Genomic DNA, 24,366 nt, shown 5'->3' on the forward strand with positions numbered 1-24,366 from the left:
ACGTTGGTGTTAGAAGTATCACACAAGCAACTTGATCCACCAGAAGTAATTTTAGTTGATAATAATACACTCTCTTCACTAAATTAAATTTTTACTACATAGGAATTCACCAGGGAGAAACCTTAACAAGGCCTCTCAATTCAGTCTCAGGTACAACTCTACTTACAAACCGTTTCAGGTTAATGCCTTCTAGCTTCTCCTAAATAAAAACAGACCTTGAAAGTTACATAAGTGAATGACTGAGGCCATCGAAAATTATTCCTTAGCATCACCATCTTGATGGCTATTTCTAGAAAAGAAAAAAACCTGGAGACTCCAGGATGCAATTCTCTGCAGCAGCAGAAATAAGTTGTACTTCATTCTTGAACTGATCATCAAAAATTTGTTTTGCAGAACAAAATTATTAAAATAGGGAACTGCTAAGGTTTAATTTTCTTATGAATTAAAAAAAACCCATGATAATTCAACCAACAGACATGCTACACCTTAATATATGGCAGTAAATTAGAGTCCAAATGTTATGAAATACCATACGTTGAAAGTAGTTAGAGATTACAAATGTTAGAAAACCATGTAATTACAGCTGTATGTGAGATAATTCAAGCAAAAATTTCTAATTCTGAGATACTCTTTCAGATCTACGAAAAGCGAGAAGCTAAAAAAGCCCCCCACTGCAATGTTTTTCAACCTACAACCCATGGACTATTATTAAGACAAGCTTTAAGATAATGAAGGAATTAGTTCCATGTAACTTTAAATAAATACAGAAGTTTTTCCTCATGAGTAGTGCTGTTATGAGTTAAGCTCTCCCTCCTCCCAATATACACATACAACCCCTCTTGCATGGAAGAACCTCTGATGGAAAATTTTCTATCCAAAAGACGATTATGTCATAAGGAGATCAAAGCTGAAACTTTAAGGGGTCTGCAAATCAAAGGTTGGAAAAAAAACTTCATATACATCTGGAAAGGACAACAGTACAATATATTTTATAGAGTACAGACTATATTTTATAGGGTACAGCTTATCTTTACGTTTGGGACTTCCAATCTAATTTTTAAGTTCAAAGAGATACAGGCAAACCAGCAAGTACTCTCATAACAGATCCCAATTGAGAAGTTTCCTTAGAAACTACTCAGGTCTGCCACTTTTTTTCCTTTTTTTTCTCTGTGCTACAGGTACAATAAAAGAACTGTTGAAGTTCACTTCTAAGGAAATGCAAGTGTATAAATATCTATTTTAGATCTGTTTCTGTTGGCGGTAAAGAAGTCAGCAAACTAGGTATTATACCTACCTTAAATATTCAAGACCTAGAATAAACCAGCCCTTATGGCCACACAACAGATGGCCTGCTCTCTTCTAGAGATACTGGTCTGGAAAAACATGTCCTTGATAACTTGCATTTTCAGCTGTCCTGCACAATATCACAGGCACAAAACAGCAGAAGCCAAGGAAACTGCGGACAGAGACTATCTGGGAGAAAGAATAAACTTCCTCTTGTATTTACTTGCACATGCTCAAGACCCATATTAGCACTGAACTGCACATATGCGTATGTGAATAAACCAACTGGCAAGAGGGATAGCATTCACAGAAGATGTGGAACAGTGTAAAATATCTGAAGAGCTTTAATGGAGTCCTTTCTACATTCAATCAAAGAATCGGACATCATTAACACTTTAAAAAGTGATCATCAATTCACAGTTTGTATTTGTGGCTGCATTATGTAGCAACTGAAATAGGTATGCTGTGCAATACATATGAATAAATGAATTAAACTATTTAATTCCCCATAAATGATACTGCAAATTTCTTTAAGCCTTACCAAATTTCACAAGACAACTCTGGAGCAATATTACTTTGACAAGTCTTAAATAGCTGCTGCATTTAAAAATTCTGATATGTTTCAACTTGTTCCAAGCTTACTAATGCTGGATCAGCCAGCAAAGCAAACTTGATCCACGGCAGCAGCTATGTGATCTAGCATAAAATCTTTACGGTAGAAACATACCTATGCATCAATTTTTTAAACCAATTTGAACTTGCAGAGTAAATTTTACCAGATCAACACATTCCACATCACTATGGTAACTCTGAGATGGAACTAAGAGCCTTAAAGTAATTCATTGCATCAGGCACTAAATTGTAAGCACCTAACCTATGAACCTTGTTTTGCAACTGCAAGTGCCTCTTTTGCTCTCTCCCAGATATTCTTACTCAACGAGACCTGCTGAATTTTCAAAGTTGGTAAGTCCTGAAAAGAAGTCCTCAGATCATCATCCAAATGAAAAGGAAACTAAGTTAAGCTACTAGAATAAAATTAACTTTCAAGCGGTCAGAGCAATCCACTTACAAATTACCTGGAAGAGGCATTCAAGATGATCAGATAATACTAGTCCATGACAGGCAATCCAAATCAGATTGAAAACAGATGATCAATACATTTACCTGCTTCATATTACTAACAAGCTATGAAAATTCATAGAAAGTATATGAGGGTAAAAATCCTAAAGGCACTTGGAGAAACATAACCTATGCTTGCTGGCGAAGAACAGCAGAAAAAAAAAATAACCAATCACCAGATATGTAAACCAGATACTTTGCAGATACATTGCAGTAGAAAGATAGAACGCTTACTCCCATGACAGGCACACAGCAGAAGCTCATGAGAAAGATGAAATTACAAGTAGAAAATAGATAGATCTTGCACCCTAGCACAGAAATAACACACTCGCACTCACTGAACTGGGGTAGGAGAGTTACACCAATATCATACTGCTTTTGTGGGGGGCTTACTGCATAGACAGTCTCAGGCAGCATCCAAATTAGTTGAGTTTGAAAGAATTAAGCCAGCCCTGCACAAAGCCATTTGAATGTTGTTGCAGTGAGGTGCAGGGGCACATGGCCTTGGGGAAAGCACCGAACCCAGCCTGGCTCCCTACATACATGCTGCAGTGTGGTTGAGCTACCAGAGCTTCCCAAACAAAAAAAGCTAAGGGAGAAGCATGGCATGGAGGTACTTCTTCCAGCTCAAGACCCCAGCTGGCTTCAAGCAGAAATCCGAAAGCATCAACAGCATCAATTTCACTCCATATGCTTGATGTTGCAGCACTGCATTTCACAACATGTATCAATTAACTTGCATTACAAGGATTTTTCCATTCTCTGCAGTAATCCAGCTTTCTGTTATACTCTCTGACATCAAACAAAATTCTATCAGTCTAGTCCTTAAATTACTGTCTTTGCTGAGGGACTACTTAAAGTGTATAGATAATACCCATCTTAATTCTCAAGCATTGTATTCTCTCAGTTTTCTTCATATTTCAATTCTAGTAATGTTCCCCTTTCCCCGATTTCTACATTTATCTCAGGATAGTAGTAAATTTTCCAGTTAAGTTTTAAAACCATGTGTCCACATGGATTCTATAGAAAATTAAAAAAAAATTAAAAACTAGCAACTAGCAACTGAAGCATGAGGAGAGGCTGTGAGAGCTGGGGCTGTTCAGCCTGGAGAAGAGAAGGCTCAGTGGGGATCTTATCAGTGTATACAAATACCTGAAGAGAGGGTGCAAAGAGGACAGACCCAGGCTCTTCTCAGTGGTGCCCAGTGACAGGCCCAGAGGCAGTGGGCACAAACTGAAACACGGGAGGTTCCCTCTGAAGATCAGGAAACACTTTTTTACTGTGGGGATGACAGAGCACTGGCATGGGTTGCCCAGAGGGGTGGTGGAGCCTCCATCCTTGGAGAGATTTAAAAGCTGTCTGGACATGGTCCTGGACAACTGGCTTTAGGTGGCCCTGCTTGAGCAGGGGATGTTGGCTGAGATGAGCTCCAGAGGTCCCTTCCCACCTCAACCAGTCTGTGATTCTGTGATTATTTTTGCCATGATTTCTCATAGTCCAACAGTTTTGTCCAATGACAAAACAGCCGATAGCTCGCTCTCCCCTCCAACATCAAACCAAGATGAAAAAGTACTTGTTATATAAATAAGAAATTCTTATTCTGTGAGTTTTTACGTAACAGTATTTCCTTCAATTCAACAGCAAAGTAATCAGTTGCACCACTACCATGCAGCATTATGTTGCAGGAAGGGAGGAAGTAAATTGCCTCTCCCCTATGGTGCGCTGGGGGAAAGAGTTCAGTGTTTCTCAAGAGCTTTTTCAGCTTGGTCTGTCTTAAAAAAAAAAACCAAAAATTCTTTACAAGTTTTTTTAAACTTTTTGTCCAACAAACTCAATATACTTTGTGCCATGTCTTAGGCACATGCATCATAAATAAAAATACAAGGCCTACAACCTTTAATGAATCACTCCAATGTTTAGCCTATGCTAGAGGAGAATTCAACTCAGTTTCTCAAACCTGCATCTTTATAACACACTAGAAAACCAAATACAAGTAATACACTGAAGATAGAGTTATAACTTTGAACACAAAACAGCATAAGGTTTTATGACTTATCTTTATATACTGATAGGAGAGTCCTGATGCTGTATTTTAAATAGTTCCATATATAAATTACCTAACTCAGAATTTGTAACAAATCTTAGTTCAGTTTGAAAGTATGAGAACTTCCTGTAAAAGATTCTTTTTCCATATTTTCATTAATTCTGAGTTCATTGAACATAGAAGCATTTACAAATTTTGAATTAACAGAGTTGATGGACTGCACACAGATCAGCTTCCAACACAGCTGACATCAATACCTACTTGATCATGACTTGCTTGCAAATACTAGACAAATCTTCTTATATCAAGTAATGAAGCTCGTATAGAATTTCCAGCAAGTGCTCTCTCAGCTGAACAGAATTTATGAGTCACATCTTCAGTCAAGAAAAATAAATTCTCAAAGGAAGAAAAGCTACAGGAAACTTGATATAACATATATGGAATTGAAATTATGTACAGGTGAGATTAAAGCAGCTTCCAATGGTTGGTTCTGAAATGCAAAGTTCTAGCTAATCTTATTGCTGTTTCCCTTCTTCTCTCCTCCTGCAAAACAATCTCCCCTTTCCCTAACAGCAAAACTGTCAGAAGGAAACGTGTGCTGCTTCGGCACAAAGCCTGCTCGCTTTGCTGAAGCGTTCAACCAAGGCATGGTTGAACTCACGCATAACTGAACTAGCTTACAGTGCCTATAAAGAGAGGTTGACTTCTGCCTTCCCCAACACAGAAACTCTTTCAGCTGTTTTCTGTACTTCTTCTAAAGAGACAACATTCAGCATCTCCCATCTGCCGATACCAGCAGCTTTGATTACCCATTTATCCACACCTTTCCATCCTGTCCGTACCAAGAGGAGCACCTTTCCCAAATCAGGTAGTAGAACCGCTGTCTCACCCATAAGTTGTCATTCCACCTCACAGCATCTGGAGGGGGAACCAACAAGACTATGTATTTTTGCTTACTTTCATAAAGTAACAAACGAAAGACTTGAGCCAACAATAAAACACCTAACAAACGAAGAACTAGTCATTAGAACAACAGAACTTATTTGTCTTCTTCCCAATTTCCTATCTTATTTAGACTGCCATTTAAGCTGAGATATAATGAACTGTTTTGAGGTAGCCCTGTTCTGCTATATATTCATACAAAACAAAAATCTGGCGAAACGCTGATCGTGACAAGGGCCTGCACATAGTCACAATGTCTGCAACTCAGGATTGAGAGCTGTTACCAAGACACCCCTTTCTTACAAAAGCATAATCAATACGCTCTTCCCATGTGGCTTTTTCCAGTAGGACCCATCTGAATTTCAAAGGCTACAAGCAAAACCAGAGAGATATTTCACAATATCTGAAACAAAAAAAAAACAGAATCCCAACTCGTAAACAAAGCCAGGAGCTCAATATGAAGAAGCATCAATACTTTATATTTTTGTACTCACAGATTAGCTTACTATAACTGGAATGAAGTCCCCAGAAAGTTACAAACAACTTTATTTTGGAAATAACTAGAAACAAATAATCTCCTGAAAAACAGATGTAACATAAATGTTCAAACCCCTTCTTTATGATTTTCATTAAAGCTATTTCAAATTTTGAGAATGCTGAGCTTTTGGAGCCATAAAGAAAAAAATAAATGGCAGATTTTAAGACGAAAGCTAGTTCTGACAGTGTAAGCTGCATCCCTTCAGGAAAGGGCATTTGCCAAGCATAGCAATCAAAGGGCACCATATCAATTACATTTAAAAAAAAAAGAAGTTTCTTCACCCACTATGCTCAAGCTTGAATTATGGTCATATGTATATACAGGAAAACATCTGAGGTTTTGGAACAGGGATGAGACATTTGAGCCACAGTTTTCTTTCTAAATTTCAACTGTCTCAATTTGTACTGTACTTCTTTATGCAAAGATGATAGGGAAGGGGACACATTCTATGATTCTACAAAGTGCTAACCAAAGCCTTGTAAAAAATCTGGAATGCCATATGAAGGAGGGACTTCCAAACCATACCACTCACATGAGTAGCCTTAGAAAAGTGGTATCAAAATGGTCTAGCTGATGTGGAGCTACTGCTATTGAAACCAATGGAAGAAGCTGTCATAGAAGTTTGGGAAGATTGGGCAGAGGTACGGGACATGAAGGATGACTGTACACAAGTGCCATGCATCTAAAGAAACAGAGTTGATTCCTTCACAAAGTGAATTTGTTTCAAAGTAGAAGAGCAAAGTTGGTAGACACAATATACATTTCCATATTTTTAATTACAATACATCTTAATCTCTGTTTGCAGCCGTGACATTACTGCTGCTGGAAAATGGAAGGGTGTTTTTGCAAAAAACTAAGGAATCCTAGTCATCTGACTATCATTTGCTTTTGTAACCAAGTGCTCTGAAGCATGGTTCAAAGACAAAACAGCTTCTAAGTCACTAACTGACCACATGATGCTGGTTGTTTAAATCCTATGATACTTCATTAAAATCTCTTTATAGCAGTCTATAAAGATAAGAAAAAAACAAAACAAATTCCAGCATGCACTCATAGTTTAGCTTGCCTAAAAGGATTCTGAGAAGTGCCAATGAACACATGCACTGAAATTCTCCCATTCTGTATAGGAACGCACAGTACAAAAGCTTTCCATTGCTCCGTGGAAATCCTCAGGCAGCATTCCAAACATACTTCACATTCAATAAGAATTGCCAGTCACACTTTTTCTGCATCCACTCAAATTATCAAACACCTCAGTGTAAAACCATAGAAATTCATCTAACTTGGGGGCAGGGAGGAACAGGTGCAGAGCTAGTGCTGAGAAGAAATTCTGACTTTAGATATCAACAGAAATAACTTTTTTTTTTTAATCTGTCCATATTAAGAATCTTTTTTCACTGAGGCATAAAATTCAAGTGACCTTGAAATGGCAATCATACCAAACTTCACTACTTTCTACATCAATAGTTTCTATGAAGAAAACTATTGGTTTATTCTCAAATTTCTTTTGGCATGTTAAAGCGAGACAAGGTACCTGCACTACTCTCACATACATTCTCTGCAAGTCTCCATGGGAGGATGCACAAATATGCACACAACAGACTGGACCTCTCAACAAGACTGAACTTTTTGAACTAACTTAGGAAACTATTCAGACTTACTGTTGGATCTGACCTGCGGCTTAGTCCTCTATGTAAATCCAATAATACCAGATGCTTAAGAGGGAAGTGAAAAGAACTCTTGCAAAGACCGTATAATTTTCAGCCCATCAGTCTTCCGCAATCTATTTTTTAACATTTTGAAACTGGCATAAATTCAGAGGCATGAGACTATCAGCTCGTGTTGACATTAATCAGAATCAGGTTGAACAGCACGGTCACAATTGCTAGCTCAATGCTAGACTCCAGACAGCAAGAAAGTCTGATGGCAGTAAGTTCAAAAATCTACCAGAGCTATACAAAAATACATGTTTTTTCATTGTTCTGGATCTGTCACCATGTGTGAAATGCCTTTTGAATCGCTGTTGAGGCAAAAAAATCCTTCGAAAAGCACACTCTAACCTGTTGTAGATATCAGATTTCAAGACACTTACACTTAACCTCTAACCTAAGGTCTAGTGTAGTATTTATTTTTAGCACACCTCAATATTACTAAACTGCTCCAAAACAAGTTTTAGTCCCCCCTCCTCTCCCTCCCTCTCCCCTGCCTCCTCTCCCCTTTTTTTAAGTGATGTCCCATCAGCATCTATCATTCAGCCGGTCAGCACAATAATCATTAAGATGTTCTCACATAAGTGTACATTGGTCTAGGATTGCAAGAGGTCTTTTTTTACATGCATAACACCACAGTTAGACAGGCTGCTGTTTTTCTAATTCTACTGGAGTATGTATATTATCAATACCTGGAAACAATATATCATGTTAACAAAGAAAAGAGAATGTTTAATCAATCAGATGAATTGACTGGAATCCCCAAGGAAGCTGCTTTTAACGAAACAGAAATTTATATCAGTTCTAAGCGTTGAAGCGTGAGTTTTTCCAACATTCACCAATCTTATCATGAAAACAACCACACTAAAGCCCTCAGCTGGACAAAGCCAAGTATGAAATGCTAAGTATTCATAAACAAGACAAACAGAATATATTGTATTAGTTATTAATGTATTGTATTGGTAACATTGCATTACTTGTGCATGACCTGTGAAACTCAGACCTATCCTTGGATGACTTAGCCATTCCAGTGCATCAGCAGAAATAACATGCTGGCTCCTGACACCCCATTTTTGACAATTTTTAGACTTTAAATGTAGCAGCCATAGCTTAACACCCAACTTTTCCTCCTAGCAGCATATGACTTATCTCGACAGTAGGCACTCTAAAGAAGGCGCAAGATGCCCCGAGATGGCTAAAAATCAAGGCTGAAATTTCCATCCCTCGCATTTCTTCCACGTTTGGCACACGCGTGACCTTCACAGGAAGACCGAGGCTCGATAAGGTACGTGAGCGGGACCAGGGTAACATCGGTCCTGGCACCCCATCTTCTCAGCCCCCGGCTGCCCCGCTCCTGCAGCCTCCCTCAGCCCCGCAGGCAGGTTTACAGAAAACAAGAAGCGATACCAAACGCCTTCCCCGGCCGCCCAGCTTCCCTAGAGACACGCACCGGCCAGGGCCGCACCGTGAGGCGTCCCCGCCCAGCCCCCGTGCGCCCAGCGGCGGCTGCCACGGCTCCCCAGAGCCCCCTCCCGCACCGCCCCCGGCCCGGCCCCCGCCGCCCCCGAGCCAGGGTCACTTACTGAGCTGCCCGGACCCGGGCTCCCTGCCGCCGGCTCCCCCGAGCACGCTGCCGCCCAGGCCGCCCAGGGCCCCGCCGGCGGGCGGCGTCCCGCTCTGCCGCTCGAAGTTGCCCGGGTTGGAGAAGAAATCGCGGAGCCGGGGCAGCTCCCGGCCGCTCTCCAGCAGCTCCGTGTGCAGCTCCAGCGCCGTCAGCAAGAACTGGTCCCGCAGAAGCTGCGCCGCTATCGCGTCCATCGACACCCGCGGCGGCTCCCCCGCGCCGGGGCCCGCGCCGGCCCCGCCGCCCGCCCCCGCACCGCCGCCGGCATCGCCCGGCGCCGCCGCACGCAAACCCGGCAGCTCCTCGGGGCTCCCCGCGGCTGCCGCCGCCTGCTGCGGCGGGTACACCGGCCCGCCCGGCTCGTTGCTGCTGCTGCTGCCGCCGCCGGGCCTGGACTCCTCGGGCTCGTCCTCCTCGGAGTCGCTGAGGAAGGGGTTCACGCTGCTGCCCCCGCCCGCCGCCGCCATCTTACAGCCCGACACGGCGCGACCACTGCCGAGGCGCTACCTCGGCAAAGCCTGCGCGGAACCGCCACGGCCGCAGCCGCTTCTGGCGGGGCCGGGGCCGCTGCCAGCCCCCTTCGCTGCTGCGGGCGTTGCCGCCAGCGGCAACAGCGACTGACAGACAGCCAGGCAGGCTGACTGACAGACGGACTCCCTGCCGCCGCCTCCTCCTCAACCACCCCCCGCCGGCCCCGCTACCGCTTCCGGATCCCAACTCTCGCGAGAGCTCCCCCGGCCAACCGCGAGCAGCGCACCCCCCCCACACCCAGACCCTCCCCCCGCAGGCCTCCCGCCCGCCCGCTCCGCGCGGCAGACGGACGGCAGCTGGGGGCGGGGCCTGAGGCAGCAGGAGGGGCCTTGCCGGGGGGCGGGGGGCGTGGCCGGGAGCGGGAACGGCCAGGCGGAAGCGGAAGCTGTTGGGGCTCGCGGCAGGGGGAGACGAGTGAGTCTTGACGCGTGCGCACTGAGTGCTTCCCGGGGCCGGGGAGGGGGGGGGGGGCTGCCGCCGGCCCGGCCCCAGAGAACCGGGCCCAAGGGCCGGGCCGGTTCCCGCTGCGGGGGTGGGCGTCGGGCCTGGGCCTTCCGGTCTGCGGAGAGCTTTGGGGGCCTTGTGGCGGCGGCCCGGCCGGTGGCGCAAGGGCGTTGCTGGGGTAGGGGGGGTGTGCGGGGCTCGGCTTCAGCGCCCGGGCTGGGGCCCAGACCCCCAGGTACCCGTCATCCGACCCCGTGCCCGGGTTGTGTTGGCTGGGCCGGGGTGGAGCTGCCTGGGGACGGCAGCTCGGTGCGAGGGCCCCCCCCCGGGCGGGCGGGTGCTTGGGGGGCCTGGGGGCCGCGGCCCCAACATGCATGAGCTGCCGTCCAGCATCAGGTGTGCCTGATAAGCCTGAAATCGGGCAGGGTGCAAGCACTGGTTATGTGTCTGGAAGTGTGACGGTATCATTCTTAAAAAGATGATGAGAAGCTGTTACCTTGTTTGTTACCTGGCAAGATAATCGAAGTAGCAGCGTAGCAACAGGTAGTGTTTGCTGCCGCAGAAAGTTCAGCTCACTGGAAACGATGCAGAACAGGGTCAGCGTCGCTTTCTGTTCTGTTTCTTCGAAAATAACGTCCCGTTCCCACTAGCAGGAGCTCTGTTTGTGTAAAGCGGATTCATTAGGAGTTCTTGCTTTACTGAGAGCAAAACTGGGGCTGAAATCTTGGGAATAAAATAGTGGCAGCGTTTTGCGGTGATGCTGAGATCTAGAAGCAATATTCAGTACAGTGACCGCAAGCTATTCCATGATAGTATGCTATAAAAGACTGGTGCTTTTAATTTGCGTACATTTTTGTAAATAGTGTAATGAATTTTGCATTCTGTCCTATAATAAACTTTGAAATTTTTTTACTAACTTACTGCTTTATGTTGTTGATATACAAAAAGAGAGTAAGTAGTGGAGTGTGAACTGGTTGTAGCATAAAGTGAAATGGTGGTATATTGAAAATGCTTTAAAATTCGACTCAGACCACAATAAAAATACAAACAAAAATATTTTACTGTTGCTGCTCCTGTGGAATTAGGAACCCTTAAAGAAATCATGTGCTTTCTCCTTTCTGGACAGTTAAAGCTTGTTCAGTATGAACTTCTTAAAAGATAGGCTGGTGTTCTGCCTCTTCCTTTAAAATGGAGGGAAAAACTTACTGATGTCCTGGAGCAGCCTCTAGTGGCCATCGGCAGTGTTTACATGTGACTTGACGTCTAACGGTAGTTCAAACACTAAATTCTGCCTGTAAGAGACTAATTTCTGCCGACTTCTGTGTGCTGTTACAGTAAGGACTAACTTTTTTCACTCTTCCTCACCTAAAATAATGTAAAAGTATTCCTCTGTTTCTGTACTTCGAAAGAGGTTTGTTTGGGTTTATGAAATGAACTGAAATATTTACAGATGTCACTCAGTTGCTCCAAAGTAATTTATGGATGGCTGGGATAAAGTTAACACAGCTGGAATGTGTATTCCAGAACTGAAGAATGTAGGGAGAAAAATGTGCTTTTAACAATATGCTTAAAACAGTTTCTTACGGTATACCAAAGGAGTGGTGTTTTGAGAGACCTGAGAAGAAAACCTGATAAGGAAAGTGTAGCACCTTGGAGTATGTGCAAGGCAGGAAAAGATGCATGAGTTCTGGAAATAAAGCATTATATAGGTCTACTTGAGGCAGACAGCTGCAAATTATTTTTTTCCTTAATTCGGTAGTCATTCTGAGAGAGGCAGATTGTTCATCAGGCTGCTTTGTCTCCTACTGGAGCTAGTGTTTCCTTCTAACTTTTAAAGGATTCAAGTTCTATATCTGAAGAACAGCATACCTAAATACATCTCAGAAAGCTTGATTTCTAGAAATGTGTCTGTCAAGCTAAATATCCAAAATACAAGGGGCTTGTAGGAAAAAGATCTTCAGAATTTTTTGGAGGTGGTGGTCGGTAAATAGTTTTTTCAATCTATGCATGCTTTTTTCATGAACTTTTAAACTTATGGTTCTTGAGATGGAATATAAATAGAAAAAATTCAGTCTTTGCTTTTACTGTGTTGATTTTGGTAGGATTGTTAAATCTTCAGGTAATGCTTTGAAGTTTAATGAACTTAAACGTATGACCAGTTTTGGGTTCCTGCTGTGCTGTTTGGTGGGGTCATGTGGGTGTAAAGTACGCTTGCTTTCTGTGCTACTCTGGTGGAGTGTCAGCTGCTCTCAACAGTGAGTGAACATACAGTATAAGTCAAGCTATAAGGGGTTTTCTGTTTCAGCTTCTACAGACAAGGTCAATTTCATTTTAAAAAAAAAATTGTTAGGTCCATTTTGGGTTTTTCTGTGCTGAATACTTGAAATATATGAGTTAATGTGTTCTAGTGCGTCCTACAGTGGAGTAGCTTTTTTTCATCTGATTGGAGTCCCAATCAAGGCACAGGGAACAAAATAATGGAGGAAAATCTGAAGCAAATCTGATTTCTGCTTTAAAATAATGCAGATCTGTGAGTTCCACCAACTCTTGCTTAAGTCATCTTCTAAAACTGAGCTACCTGAAACAATCTTTGTCTATGTATGTTTATTTAAGAGTAACTTTTACCCCCTTTCAAAAGAAACTTTACGGAAGTTACCATTTTTATGTTTATTTTCAGACCTTCAAAAAATTGAATTTCAGTGCTTTGTAAACTCTCTAACCTCAAAAATATTTTGATATTCTGCAGGAGCTGAATAATGCAAATGCTGAGACTTATAATGTTGGTAGTTTGTGCTTAAGGACCTCTGCCTTTTCTCTGAAACTGTATCTGTCCCAGTTTTAAGGGCATGTTTTTTAATGAGAATAGCTTATATCAGTAGCTAATAGTTACTTGGGTGTTAAGTACAGACATAGCTTTACCCAGAGAAACTGACTTTAGAAGTGTTTGTTAAATTGGGATTTGAAGTAAAAGTAGTACAACAGTGTGAAGGTGCTCTTGGAAATACTTTCAGCCTCACCAAAAATGTGATAATGCCTCATGAAGTCACATGAGGACCCGAGTTAAACAATACAAACCCACAAAATCCCTTTGAATCAAAGTTTGGCTGTGTTTTTCTACCTCTCAAACTGTTGTTTTTGAAGCATTACTGTGAACAGTGGCTATTTAGAAGCCTACCATCAAAAATACAGTGAGCAAACACACTCAGAGCCTAAAGAGTATTTTAGAAAACTTGTTCAAGCTTCATGATGCGTGTATTAGGTCTTTGTGAGAATGAATAGGTAGGAAAAAGTGCTGTTACAGTTGAGTGAGGAGACATAATTTGGGAATAGAAGATGGGACCTGTTACGACACCACAAACACTAGAGAATTGAATCGCTTGGGCTTTCTTCACCCTCGTCTGGAAGATGGAGTGTGTTGTCTGGAAACGTAGGCTGCAGAGAGGGCTGTTGTAGAGGGTAACAGACCACTCTGAGACGGATTGCCTTACCATGCCTCGCCATGGTGAAGGACAGTATAGGTGGGGAAGGGAAACAGCGCACTGAAGTATGAAAACGATCATTGTGAAGTCATTCTTGAGTTCTGAGGTTTGAACGTGCTAAATTCAAATGAAAAGCTGTTTTTGCCTGAATTTGTTCAGGTGTCTTTTATTGAAGCTTTGTGGAGGTCAAGACAACTAAGGCTTGACATTGAAAAGGTCTTATTTATTCCTGGCACTGCAAAAGCATGGGCCAGCTTGCAGAGATGTTGCCATGCTGACTCCATGCCGCTGCTCTGTGCTTTTGAGGGTTGCCTGCTTCACCTTACTGCAATTTAGTATTTGCACAGTTTTGCAAGAAAGCCCTCATATTTTCCTTATACAGTCTGCTGTTCTTCAGTCATGTTCACATATAAGGGGGAAATATGATAAGAGAGATTTGAGATGGCCTGTGGAGGAGGTCATGGAATAAACTATGGTGTTAATAAAAGGAATACAACTAGTGTGAGATGCAGGCTTTGGAGAACAAAGTAGGAGTCTGAGGACATGCTTTGAACATGCTGAGTTAGCACTGTTGTTGGGAGGAGGGTGTTTACAAGTTGATAGATCACAAATTATAATGAATGTTAATTACTTTGTTAGTAGAGATCGCTGTAGGAGCAAAAAGAACTTTGTTCTAAAGTGAATGTAAGTATTTCAGGCTGCAGTAATTTGATAACTTGAGTGGGTTTTATGTCTTATGCACGCTTAGGAAAGTGCTTTCTATGTGAACACCTTGCAACTATGGCTGCTAGTGGAAGAGTTAAAGAGGAGGTGACTCTTGCATAAACATTTCTTACTAGACCTCAAAGTATCCTTGGACAATTACTGTATATACTTGCATTACTACTTGAGAACTTGAATGCTCTCTTGAAGGTGATATAAACATCCTTGCAGTGTTTTTCTGCACTTTACAACTTGGCTGTTGCAATTTTTTTTTTTTTTTTGTCGTTTGTTTCATTTGGTGATTGAAGGAATTCGAGATTTCCCCCCACCCACCCCCGCCTGTGCTTATTTCTTTTTGACGAAGCAGTACTTCCAGCCAGCATGTTTTCCGGGTGGGATTTCCCAGGGACTTAGCCTGCCATGGTGCTGAGTACCGGGTCGCACCCGCGAGTGGGAAGGGCTTTTTTGGGGCCCGGGAGCGGTGCAGCACCCTGGAGAGCGCCCGCCTGCCGCGGGTGGGGGCTGCGTGTCCCGGTGCCGGGGGGCACTGCCCAGCGCTCCCCCCACGCTGCGCTTCTGAACTGTGCGCATCGGTGACTTGGGTCCTGTAAAGCATCTCCGTTTTCGATTGCTTTCCTTATGTACGTTCACCTCGGGCTTTAAACGAGTTTTTGTTCTTGGTGGGAAACTTAACTTACCTCTTTCTGTGTCAACTTTGCAGTGAACTGAAGTGTGGTCAGTAAAGATGTATAAAATATCAATTATGCTAGCCAGTTGAATGCTATTCAGTTATACATTATATTTAACTGGCTAGCATAATTAAGTAGTACTTTTGAACTCAAATGCTCCAAAGTCCTTTTTTTATTAAAAAAAAAAGCGCTTTTGAAAGGGTAGGAACCTACAAATTGATTATTTGACTTATGTATTCCTTCTGTTGAAAGTATTACTGTATGCTTAGAAGGTAGTCTTGTAGTCCTTTTTTTCCCTTCAAACTGAAGCTATTGGCAAATTAGCATTCAGAGGCTTATGTGCAAGATTCAACACATGTGGCTTGTTACTATTTGACATGATTCTTGTTTATTTGTAATGGTTGATATCGATAAGAAAATGTGACTTAATAAAAGACAAACAACTTCTGTCAGCTTTTTTTAAACCTTCCTTATTCATTCTAGCTTCTATGGAACATACTTTAAGCACTGGGGTTTTTTTTGTGGTGTTTTTTTTTTGTCAAAAGGTGTTTTCTTCTCAGTGTGTATACAGAATACATTTCCAAGCTGGTTTTGCAAAGCTCAATGTAGCTGAAAGTCGTTCTTTTTCCATCGTTTTCCCTGTGTGCTCTATGTTAATATTTGTTGTATGACTTTAAAGAGTTTGATCCTTGTCCCTTTTATTGCTAAAGGGAAGAACTGTGCTGCTTGTATAGGTGCATGTGCTTTATTGCAAATCTCTTTAAAAATATCTCAGGGGGCCTTCAGCCTTGGTTTGTCAGGGAGGGCTCCAATGAGACAGCAAGACTGCTGTGGCAAGCTGTCTTCCACATGCTTGTGTTCTCTTAAGTGCCACTTGTCCCTTGACCCTAGCAGCCATGGAAGTCGGTGCGCTGGGTTCTGTTAGACACTCTCAGGCTGACCTTCTTTCCCCAAACGTATGCCATGAAATTTGTAATATGAAAAATCTCTATACACGATCTCCAAACAGGGCAGGAAAAAACGACGACAGGGGAAAAAAAACCACCAACATTATTTTTTGCAAGAATAGAGAAATCTGGGTAATGCAAGACACTCTTGGCAGCACAAAAGAACTAAACAGTCCATATTGAGATTAAAATATGATGTCAAGCTGTAGAACAGTGGTGCTTGAAGAAGACTTGCTGATAAGGGTATTGCTGAGTGACTCGAAGTCAAGAAATACCCAAGAGAATTTGCAAATACCTCCTGAAAACAGGCAAAGGCCCTCCAAATGCTGTTGCTAAGTGAAATAGCTGATTTGCAGCAAAATCACTCAGGGCTTATTGTTGGGTTTTGCTTTTTCTGAGTTCTGCATTTCTAGCTGCCTGCATACTGAGCAGATATAATGCTGAATTTCTACTCTTCATTTTTTCTCCACTTGGCTAACAAGTGTTACCAAAGGGTGATGCTCTTGTTTTCTGTTTCATGCCTCAAAGCAGTCATCATTTCTTAAAGAAGTACCCTTGTTCTCTTTGTCAATGGTGTCCTGTTGTCAGTGTTGTTCTCAAGTCTCCCAGGCACAAAAACATACTTGTGGATATGATTTCCCATGTTTACAGGGTAATTCAGAGAAAATTGTGTAGGCTGACGTTGGGGTAACTGATTTGCAGTACGTTCAAGTATTAGGACATGTGATGTTTTATTGGTGCCTTGCAGGCCATAGTCAAATTTCTCCTTGAAAAGTTTTGGCAAAAGAGACTTTTCTAGGCAGGCAGAGTAATTTTGATTATCAAGTGATGTTAAAAAGAAAATTAAATATTCTTTGAGCTCTTTGCCTCAGGTTTGGATGTGCTTTACTAAGCCACATTTAAAATTTAAAACAGAAGTCATTTGTTATTATAATCCCTAAAATGCTCAGTGAAGATGTTGAACATAAAATAATTTTAAACAGATGGTTTGAATTACAAAAGCCACTTCAGTGCAAGAGCTAGTGGAAATACTGTAGTTGCAGTTTCATTGTCTGGCAGAGCTTGCCTCAGTAGAGAAAGAAGTGAAATGTTGGAAAGGAGGAAAAGGGACTTTATTATCCTACTTGTATTCATAGTATGATTATATGATGAAGTCAAGATGAGGATTTGGGGTTTTCTGTGTTTAAGTAGTGTGTAACTCTCTCTCATATCTTTACTCTGAGACTGGCTGGTAAGTCTCTTGTATAAATTAATTTGTGCAGTCAATTGGTGTATGTGCTGTGACAGCAGGAATGACTTGATTGCATTTCCTGACTAGTATAACTCTTTAAAAAATCTAAATTAGTAAAAGAATAGGGTAGGGACTGCTAGTACCATCTTAGATGATGTATAACTGCCATACCATGCGAAATACAGTCAGACCACACAACTTCCACTTTGCTCCCCTGCCCTAAGCAAAAGGATCATTTTTTATGTACGGAGAAATTGTACAGTCACCACTTTGACAGTTTAAATTACAAAATACACAACCCTTGTTTAGCTGAAAAATGTATTAGCCAGAAGCATAGCAGACATTCCTGTCTATTCTTTTTTCTGTAAAAGATACTTACCAAGGCCATTGATGCTTATTGAAAATGCATTTCCAATGGATTTTCTTCATCTTAACCAACAGACTTGACAGTATTAGTGAAGCATGGTCCCTCTAAAAGAAATGACTAATGTATCTTGAGCTCCATGTCTTGACACTTCATTATCCTTAAAAAAGTATTCCTGCCAATGGGACATATTCCATGTAGTATTTTCTGTATGTTTTCTTGCATATTTGAAGAAAGAAAAATATAAAAGGGAAATGTTACATTTCTCACCAAGAACTATATTGTATTGCGGTGCAAGTATGGTTTTCTTTGCCTTATAAATAATTCTGAGAGATTATAACGTCAGAGGAATGCAGCTTAGATGTAGATTACTTTGGGAAAATGAGGGCTGCACTTGATTATGTCAGCCTTCCTGTTAAGCACTGAGGGACCTGATTCAGCTTGGGGCTGTGGATGTAGTTTCTGTGGCATGAGTCAAAAAAAGGGGGGGAGCGGGGGGAGAAGTCTTGTCAGCAAGTTATGGATCAACTTGAAAAGAGGGAAAAGCTGATATGAAATGAACTGCCGGCTTCTTGTCTCTGGTAGTTGGGCTTAGGTGGCTCATTGCAGCTGTCTTGCTCCGCTGCCACCGTCACGGTCTGGGTGTTTTAGTCTTCGCATTGACATGACTGTTGGTGAGGAACTTGCAGCTAATAGCAGGATTTTTTTGTATTGTTTTGATACAAAGTACAAAGAAAGAGGTGGTCTCTTCATCCCATCTCCCACCAGCCAGGAGCTGAACTTTCTCTCTGAGGATTGTGGGGGGAAAAATAAATCCCCAAAACAAAAAAAAAAAACCAAACCAACCAAAAAGCCCTTCTCTAATCTATGTGAATCACTTTATTCTGGAAAAATAGTTAATTGCAGTCAGGAGGTCCTTGCTGCTTTTCTTTCTTTAATCTCCTAGATTTAAGAAAGGTGTCTGCTGGTTCTGCCTTCTTGTCTCTCAGAACGATTGCTCCCCTGCATCTGCTCCTTCTCTTCCCTGGTTGTGTCCAACATCCAGTAAAGTGAGAAGCTCTGAAGTCTGCTGAAGCGCCCAGGATATCCAGGGCAGTGCTAATTTTCTACTTGCTCTGTTTCATGAACGACTTACAGTTAACAGGCAGTGAGTAGCTTGGTGAATCTTTAGTACCTTTCTGGTAGGGATCTGAAAAGGGTCTTTATTTAAGAATCCATGCCAGCTTTGTGTTTTTGGCTCCAAATTGTTTGAGCAAAAAATACCTTATTGAGATAGTTTAAATTCTGACATACTGGAGGTTGGACAGCATCATTGCTGGCTCTGTATTGAGTTTAAGGGGTGGAAACAGAAGGAGAAAAAATATAGAAAGAAAAGAATAACTCTGAGTCTGATACATAGTTTACTAGTTGGGCTGAGTCTGTAGAGGAGGTGAATTGGCTGTCTTAACTATATTATAACAAGTGATATGTTTGGATGGACAGTAAGAAATGGCATGTGGCAAATAGGTTGCAACATGCTCCTCTATTATCTACACAACTAGAAGCTTCTTTCCTCTTCCTGTGATAGGCAATGGTTTAACAGAATTAAGTAGAATATTGCAGTCAGGATTTGGGCAAAGCTTGTGTTTTGCTGTGTGAAAACAAGGACGTGGGAGGCAGTGCACTAAGTCACTTGCTAAGAGATTGCCTGGGAAAGTATCAGGACACAATAATGCTGAGATTTCCTTGACTTAAGTTTTCTTGACAGAAAGATGTAAGATATATTTTCAAGTGACAGTTTGTTTATCCACTTCTTGGATGGCCAGGCACCTGAGGGCAGAGACATTTTTGCACTAGTAATAAATACTTAGATCTGTCTCCTTGTCCTCCAAAGTGAAAAGGGGTGTGTGTGTTTAATACATTTCTATTTTTCTTCTCTTGACAGGCTGTGGCTTTTGCTTTTTCTTATAAGCTAGTGCTTAATCCACTTTTTTCCTTTTATCCTTGTTATTTCTTCTTTTTAGCATGCGTTGTGAGGTTTCTGCCTTGCACCATCAAGCACCAGGCTCTACAGAGAAATTTGCTCATGATGACCTCTGTAATGGGGGGGGGAGGAGAAAACTAAAGGACTCTTTTTCTTCCCTTCCCCCTCCCTCCCCCCCCTGTTCTTTATGTGGTATCTCATAGAAGCTGGATTTAATTTCTGTATCTCATGTGAGATACAGAGAAATAGTATGTAGATAAGCATGTTTCCTGCTAAGGGAGATGCATACACAGTGCTAAGCTGTGCTTTCCCTGTTCCTAGAAGGCATGAGAGTAGATACTATAGGTTTGAGGGATGTCTGAGCACTCAAATTTTACTGAGTTAGCTGCTCTCTCCTCTTCCCAGCCAGAAAAGCATGCCGGAAGGCTGCTGGGCACCAAGGAGTTTGATACTGATGCTTCCGTTTGCAGCTCCTCCTGATGCTGACAGGCCTGTCAGAACACCTACGAGATCCTGTTCAGTCTCTGCTTCCCACACTGGACCTGCAGGTTCAGGCTGGCTTTTGAATCACCCTGTCAAATGGAGATGCGAAAGCACAAAAGGAGAAGAAAAGAGGAGTGGAAGAGATCTCTGCATGGCAGAGGACTCATATGAGTGAAGATTTGTGCATTTTCAAATTTAGAGGTGCTGTCAACTAGTTCCAGCTGTTCCTGCACTGGTTGTGTGGAGGCTGTGTTGGCTGCTAAGTGACATCCCTCCTTGGACTTGCAGTCTGAGACCTTGCATTGCATCTTTCAGAACACTGATCAACTGATGACTCCATTCCTCTTGGAAATGGGGGGGGAAAAAAGGTGTAATGCTAGAGCATATCATAGGCAGAAAACCCCCAGATGTCCCAGGAGTTCCATACTGAGTTTTTTCCACAAATCTCATTTTTCCTAAATCTCCTTTTTCTGATTCATGAAAATCATGTCCAGATCTTGTAAGGAAAAGGATATTTTCAAGATAGATATTTAGGTTTCCCTCTCTATATTGATGGCCCCTCGTGCAATGGAGGAGAGATGACCACAGGTATCCAATTTGTACTTGAAGTGAGAGATACTCATCTTCTTCTGTTCATGCCACAAACACTTGCAGCTGCAGTTACACAGCACAAACATTGCTTAGCATTAATCCTCCTCTTCTATGGAGGTCCATTCACAAATCCCAGAGTTCCCTCTGTCTTTTACCTTCACTTTCTTCCTCGATGGTTTACCTTCCATGGTTCAGTGATCCATGGTAAATCAACTTTTAATAGTAGGATCTGGGGGCATGAATGGCTGCTCCAAGAAGAGATGTTTTTTCTCTGTTGCTTTGGCATCCATTGAACTAATGACTCTTCTTATCAAGTAGCTAGAAATGCATGGACAAAATTGTCTTGTTCCACAGCAGAATGAAAGGTGGTAGCCCATCCTAGATTTAAGAAGCTTTACCTGCAAATGTGAATTCAGGTGACTTTGGTATTCCCAATTAGGGAAGAGGGTTGTCCTCCCACGTGTAGGACATATATTCTAACACTTGAAATCCAAAAGTTTACAATTAAATGTTGATAGTGAAATGCTGGTGGTCTGGCTTTGTCAGCTCTGTCGGCCTTAACTTAGATTGTAGCTGGGGTGACTGCTTTATCTCTCTTTCTAGAAGATATAAAGCACCCTCATTTTTCTTACCAGTGTAGGTGCAAACCGAAGAAGACTTTTGAATAGTACCTCTGATGCTCTTTTTGATTTCTTTGACTTCCTGTCTTGCTGGCTTTTTTTAGTTAAAAGAACTGTGTGAAGTACCAGTTGGTAGCAATTCAGCCAAGAAATGAACCAGTATCAGCCAAGACCTGTTTCTGCACAGGAATGGATCACTTAGACAAACTATTTCTCAAAATGCAAACTGTTTTTTATACAGGATGGTGTCATTTCAGCCTACTGTTCAACTGTCTTCTACCCATGTCTGTCTTAGACTGTGGTACTTGTAAGTCCAGAGGGGCCTAATGAAGGCATTTCTTTGACATTTACTTTAATTCATTACTATCTGTATCTGTTTGTTTCCAGATATGAGTATTTGTCAGGTCTCTGATAAGTAATTTTGAAATTCAGTTAACACGAATGACTGAATGTGTTATCCTGGTTACTGTTTCATCTGCAGTAGGGTGGCTCAGAACCTGGTCCATACTTATGGTGGTTGCAGTGTCTGTCACAGGCAGCGTGCCTGGGGATCCCTCTCGCTCTCTTCAGTCTCTAGGAAAAGCTTTCTGGAAATTAACTCGCCCGTTTTCATTCATGTTGCCATACCTTTTAGGCAAACTAATGTTTCTGCATCATGGGTGAAAACAGAAACTTAACTGTGCATTCAAGGACCCAAGCCTTGCCCTTCCCCTGAGCATCATCTCCCTTTGAGATGACTAATGTGCACAGTTGCTCTTTTCTGATACAGTCTCATTGCTCTGCTCTGTCAGATCTCTCCCGCCTGCCCCGTTGAGCTGTTAGAGAAGAGGATCTCTACAAGAAATGTCATCCATGTGCCTGCTTGCTTTTCTTTTGCCCTTCTCAATAGACAATTATGTATCAGTATTATGGGCTGAGAAGAGATGGGGGTGTGCTCCAAGTGGCATAGCATGTGTTGAGAGGAGCTGACCCTGGGATGGGGATGGACCTGTGGAAAGTTGGGTCCAAAAACGCCGGGTCTTGGGTGTTTGTCCTATAGGGTAGAATGGGTACTTTGGTTTGGAAGTTCCAGAGAAACCCAGGCAGTGATAAAGAACTTTCTTTTGCATTACTGAAAATGTTTTGCTCTTCCATGATGCTTTGGATGTTTGAAGAGGATGTATTTCACAAATCAGCTGTCTTAAATGAACTTTAGGCACTTTGGGCTGGCAATGACCAAGTTTAGTTGCAACTTGATGAAAATGAAAAGGTGTAGAAGGTCACTGGTGCCTCTCTAGAATTGCTGTTGACTGTATTTAAACTTTGCTCTTTGAGTTGGAGCCTGCTCTAACCACAGACAAGTGCTTGTTCGCAACACCTTGCCGAATGGCTTAGTAGTTTGAAAGCAAGACTGCTGTTAGGAAGGGGAACCAGGTTCCATTCTGGCATTCAGCTGAGATGCAGTTAGGAGCTTTCCAAACACTTTACACCTGTAGGAAAGAAGGAAAGCCTGAGGACAGGATGCTTTTCACAATGTTATGTCACAGTGATGATGCACAAAGTCATGCATTAAAGGAGCAATGTAAGCTAAGCTAGAGGCAGAAGGAGCGGCTATGAGGGACATGGCAGAAGCAGGTGCTCCGGGAGCTGCCTGTCTTGAAATCATCTGATGGTGATGAGCAGTTGGATACGTTGTGCCTAGATGAATAGTCTAGGTAGTAGTAGTCAAGCTGTGGCTGCAAAAGAAAGTCTCTCTTTTTTTTTTTTTTAATTAATTCTGTAGATCACTATAGTCTTTAAGACAGCATTAAATTTGAATTGTGTTGATTGCACTCTTTTTGCTGCAAGTAAGGGCTCAGGCCTGGGGAGAGGTAAAGCAAAGAGAAATAGCTAGTGCTGAAAACAGATTAGATTACTAATACTTTAGTTAGAAGAATTTAGAATATGTTAAGCTGTAGAATTGTAGCACTGGGAGTATGCAACAGCAAGTATCTGATTGAAGTAACTGTTTAGCAGGGTGTTTAGTCTCATCAGTTTAAGGCACATACATTTCCAGTGTACCTGTTATTAAGCACATTTGTATCCCTAACCTGACTTCAGAGGATGACAGGGCAGAAAAAAAACATTCGAAAAGGCAATATTATTATCCATGAAACATAGTCCTTCAGCTGTTGTGCTTTTGTCACCTGTTCTAGAAGAGGAATAGTGTTCTGCACTCAGCAGAGCATCTTTCTTCCTTTAAAAGAAGTTTTCTGTTTCTAGGCAGAATATAATGAGTCCAGAATTGATAGTAAACTTAGAAAAAGCAACTTTGGATGGATGTTTACTATAGGATGGCTTTTTCTAGCTGTCTTTGGCTCGCGTTTGCCTGAACAGACCTCAACACTGTCATACGATCAGCCGGTAGAGGGTAGTATGTTCACGGAGACCTTGCACTGAGTGTTCCGTCACTGATGTAGGTAACAAAAAAACCTGCTGAGTATCAGACAAACTGGCTTGATTCAATGGTCTTTTGAAGCCATCTCATACATCACTAAACACCAGAGATGAGTTGCTGAGACATAAAGACTATCTGAAAGCCTGGATTAACCATGCAGTGACTTTTGACCAAAACTTCTGGGAAAAAGCTTGTTGGAAGCAGAGATTGATTATGGATTCTGGGTAATGACTGTGGTTATGGTACTCCCATTCTATAACAACTGAAATAAATATTGATTCTGATAAGTCTCATCTGCCTAACTTGATTTTTCTCACTCTCTCTCAGTGTTGGACTTGGCCTTGCCAGCCTGCTGCTGCCATGGGTATACCAGTCTTCATACTTGCCGGCCTCCTTGTGCATTTTGTGTTCTTAGTCTCCATTTTTGACATCTACTTCAGCTCTCCGCTGGTTCACGGTATGACTCCTCAGCAGACTCCACTGCCACCTCCAGCAAAACGTCTCGTACTCTTTGTTGCTGATGGTCTGCGGGCAGATTCGCTGTATGAATTGAACAGCAACAATACGTCCCAAGCACCTTATCTGCGGTAAGTCTATCTGAAAATGCTACAGATGTGGAAGATTTTGCTTCTGGAGGCAGCTCTAC

General features: G+C 42.2%; 2 protein-coding genes across 5 annotated transcripts in view; one reads left to right on the forward strand and one right to left on the reverse strand.

Moving 5' to 3' along the window:
* Nucleotides 1–9,727, reverse strand: part of RELCH (RAB11 binding and LisH domain, coiled-coil and HEAT repeat containing) — an 82,234-nt gene extending 72,507 nt beyond the window's left edge. The window contains exon 1 of the mRNA XM_075704549.1: nt 9,220–9,727. Within this exon, the coding sequence (XP_075560664.1) occupies nt 9,220–9,727 (508 nt within the window). The remainder of the gene's footprint in view (nt 1–9,219) is intronic.
* A 444-nt stretch (nt 9,728–10,171) lies between these two features.
* Nucleotides 10,172–24,366, forward strand: part of PIGN (phosphatidylinositol glycan anchor biosynthesis class N) — a 110,197-nt gene continuing 96,002 nt past the window's right edge. For 3 of the 4 annotated variants that reach the window (XM_075728164.1, XM_075728165.1, XM_075728167.1), the window contains exon 1: nt 24,054–24,307. In XM_075728164.1, coding sequence (XP_075584279.1) covers nt 24,081–24,307 — 227 coding nt within the window. In that variant the 5' untranslated portion in view covers nt 24,054–24,080. Of the gene's footprint in view, nt 10,206–24,047; nt 24,308–24,366 lie in introns of those variants that run through there. The other variant, XM_075728168.1, reaches the window with a different exon arrangement.

This window comes from Pelecanus crispus, chromosome 2 (genome assembly GCF_030463565.1).
Source record: "Pelecanus crispus isolate bPelCri1 chromosome 2, bPelCri1.pri, whole genome shotgun sequence".
NCBI classification, from domain to species: domain Eukaryota; kingdom Metazoa; phylum Chordata; class Aves; order Pelecaniformes; family Pelecanidae; genus Pelecanus; species Pelecanus crispus.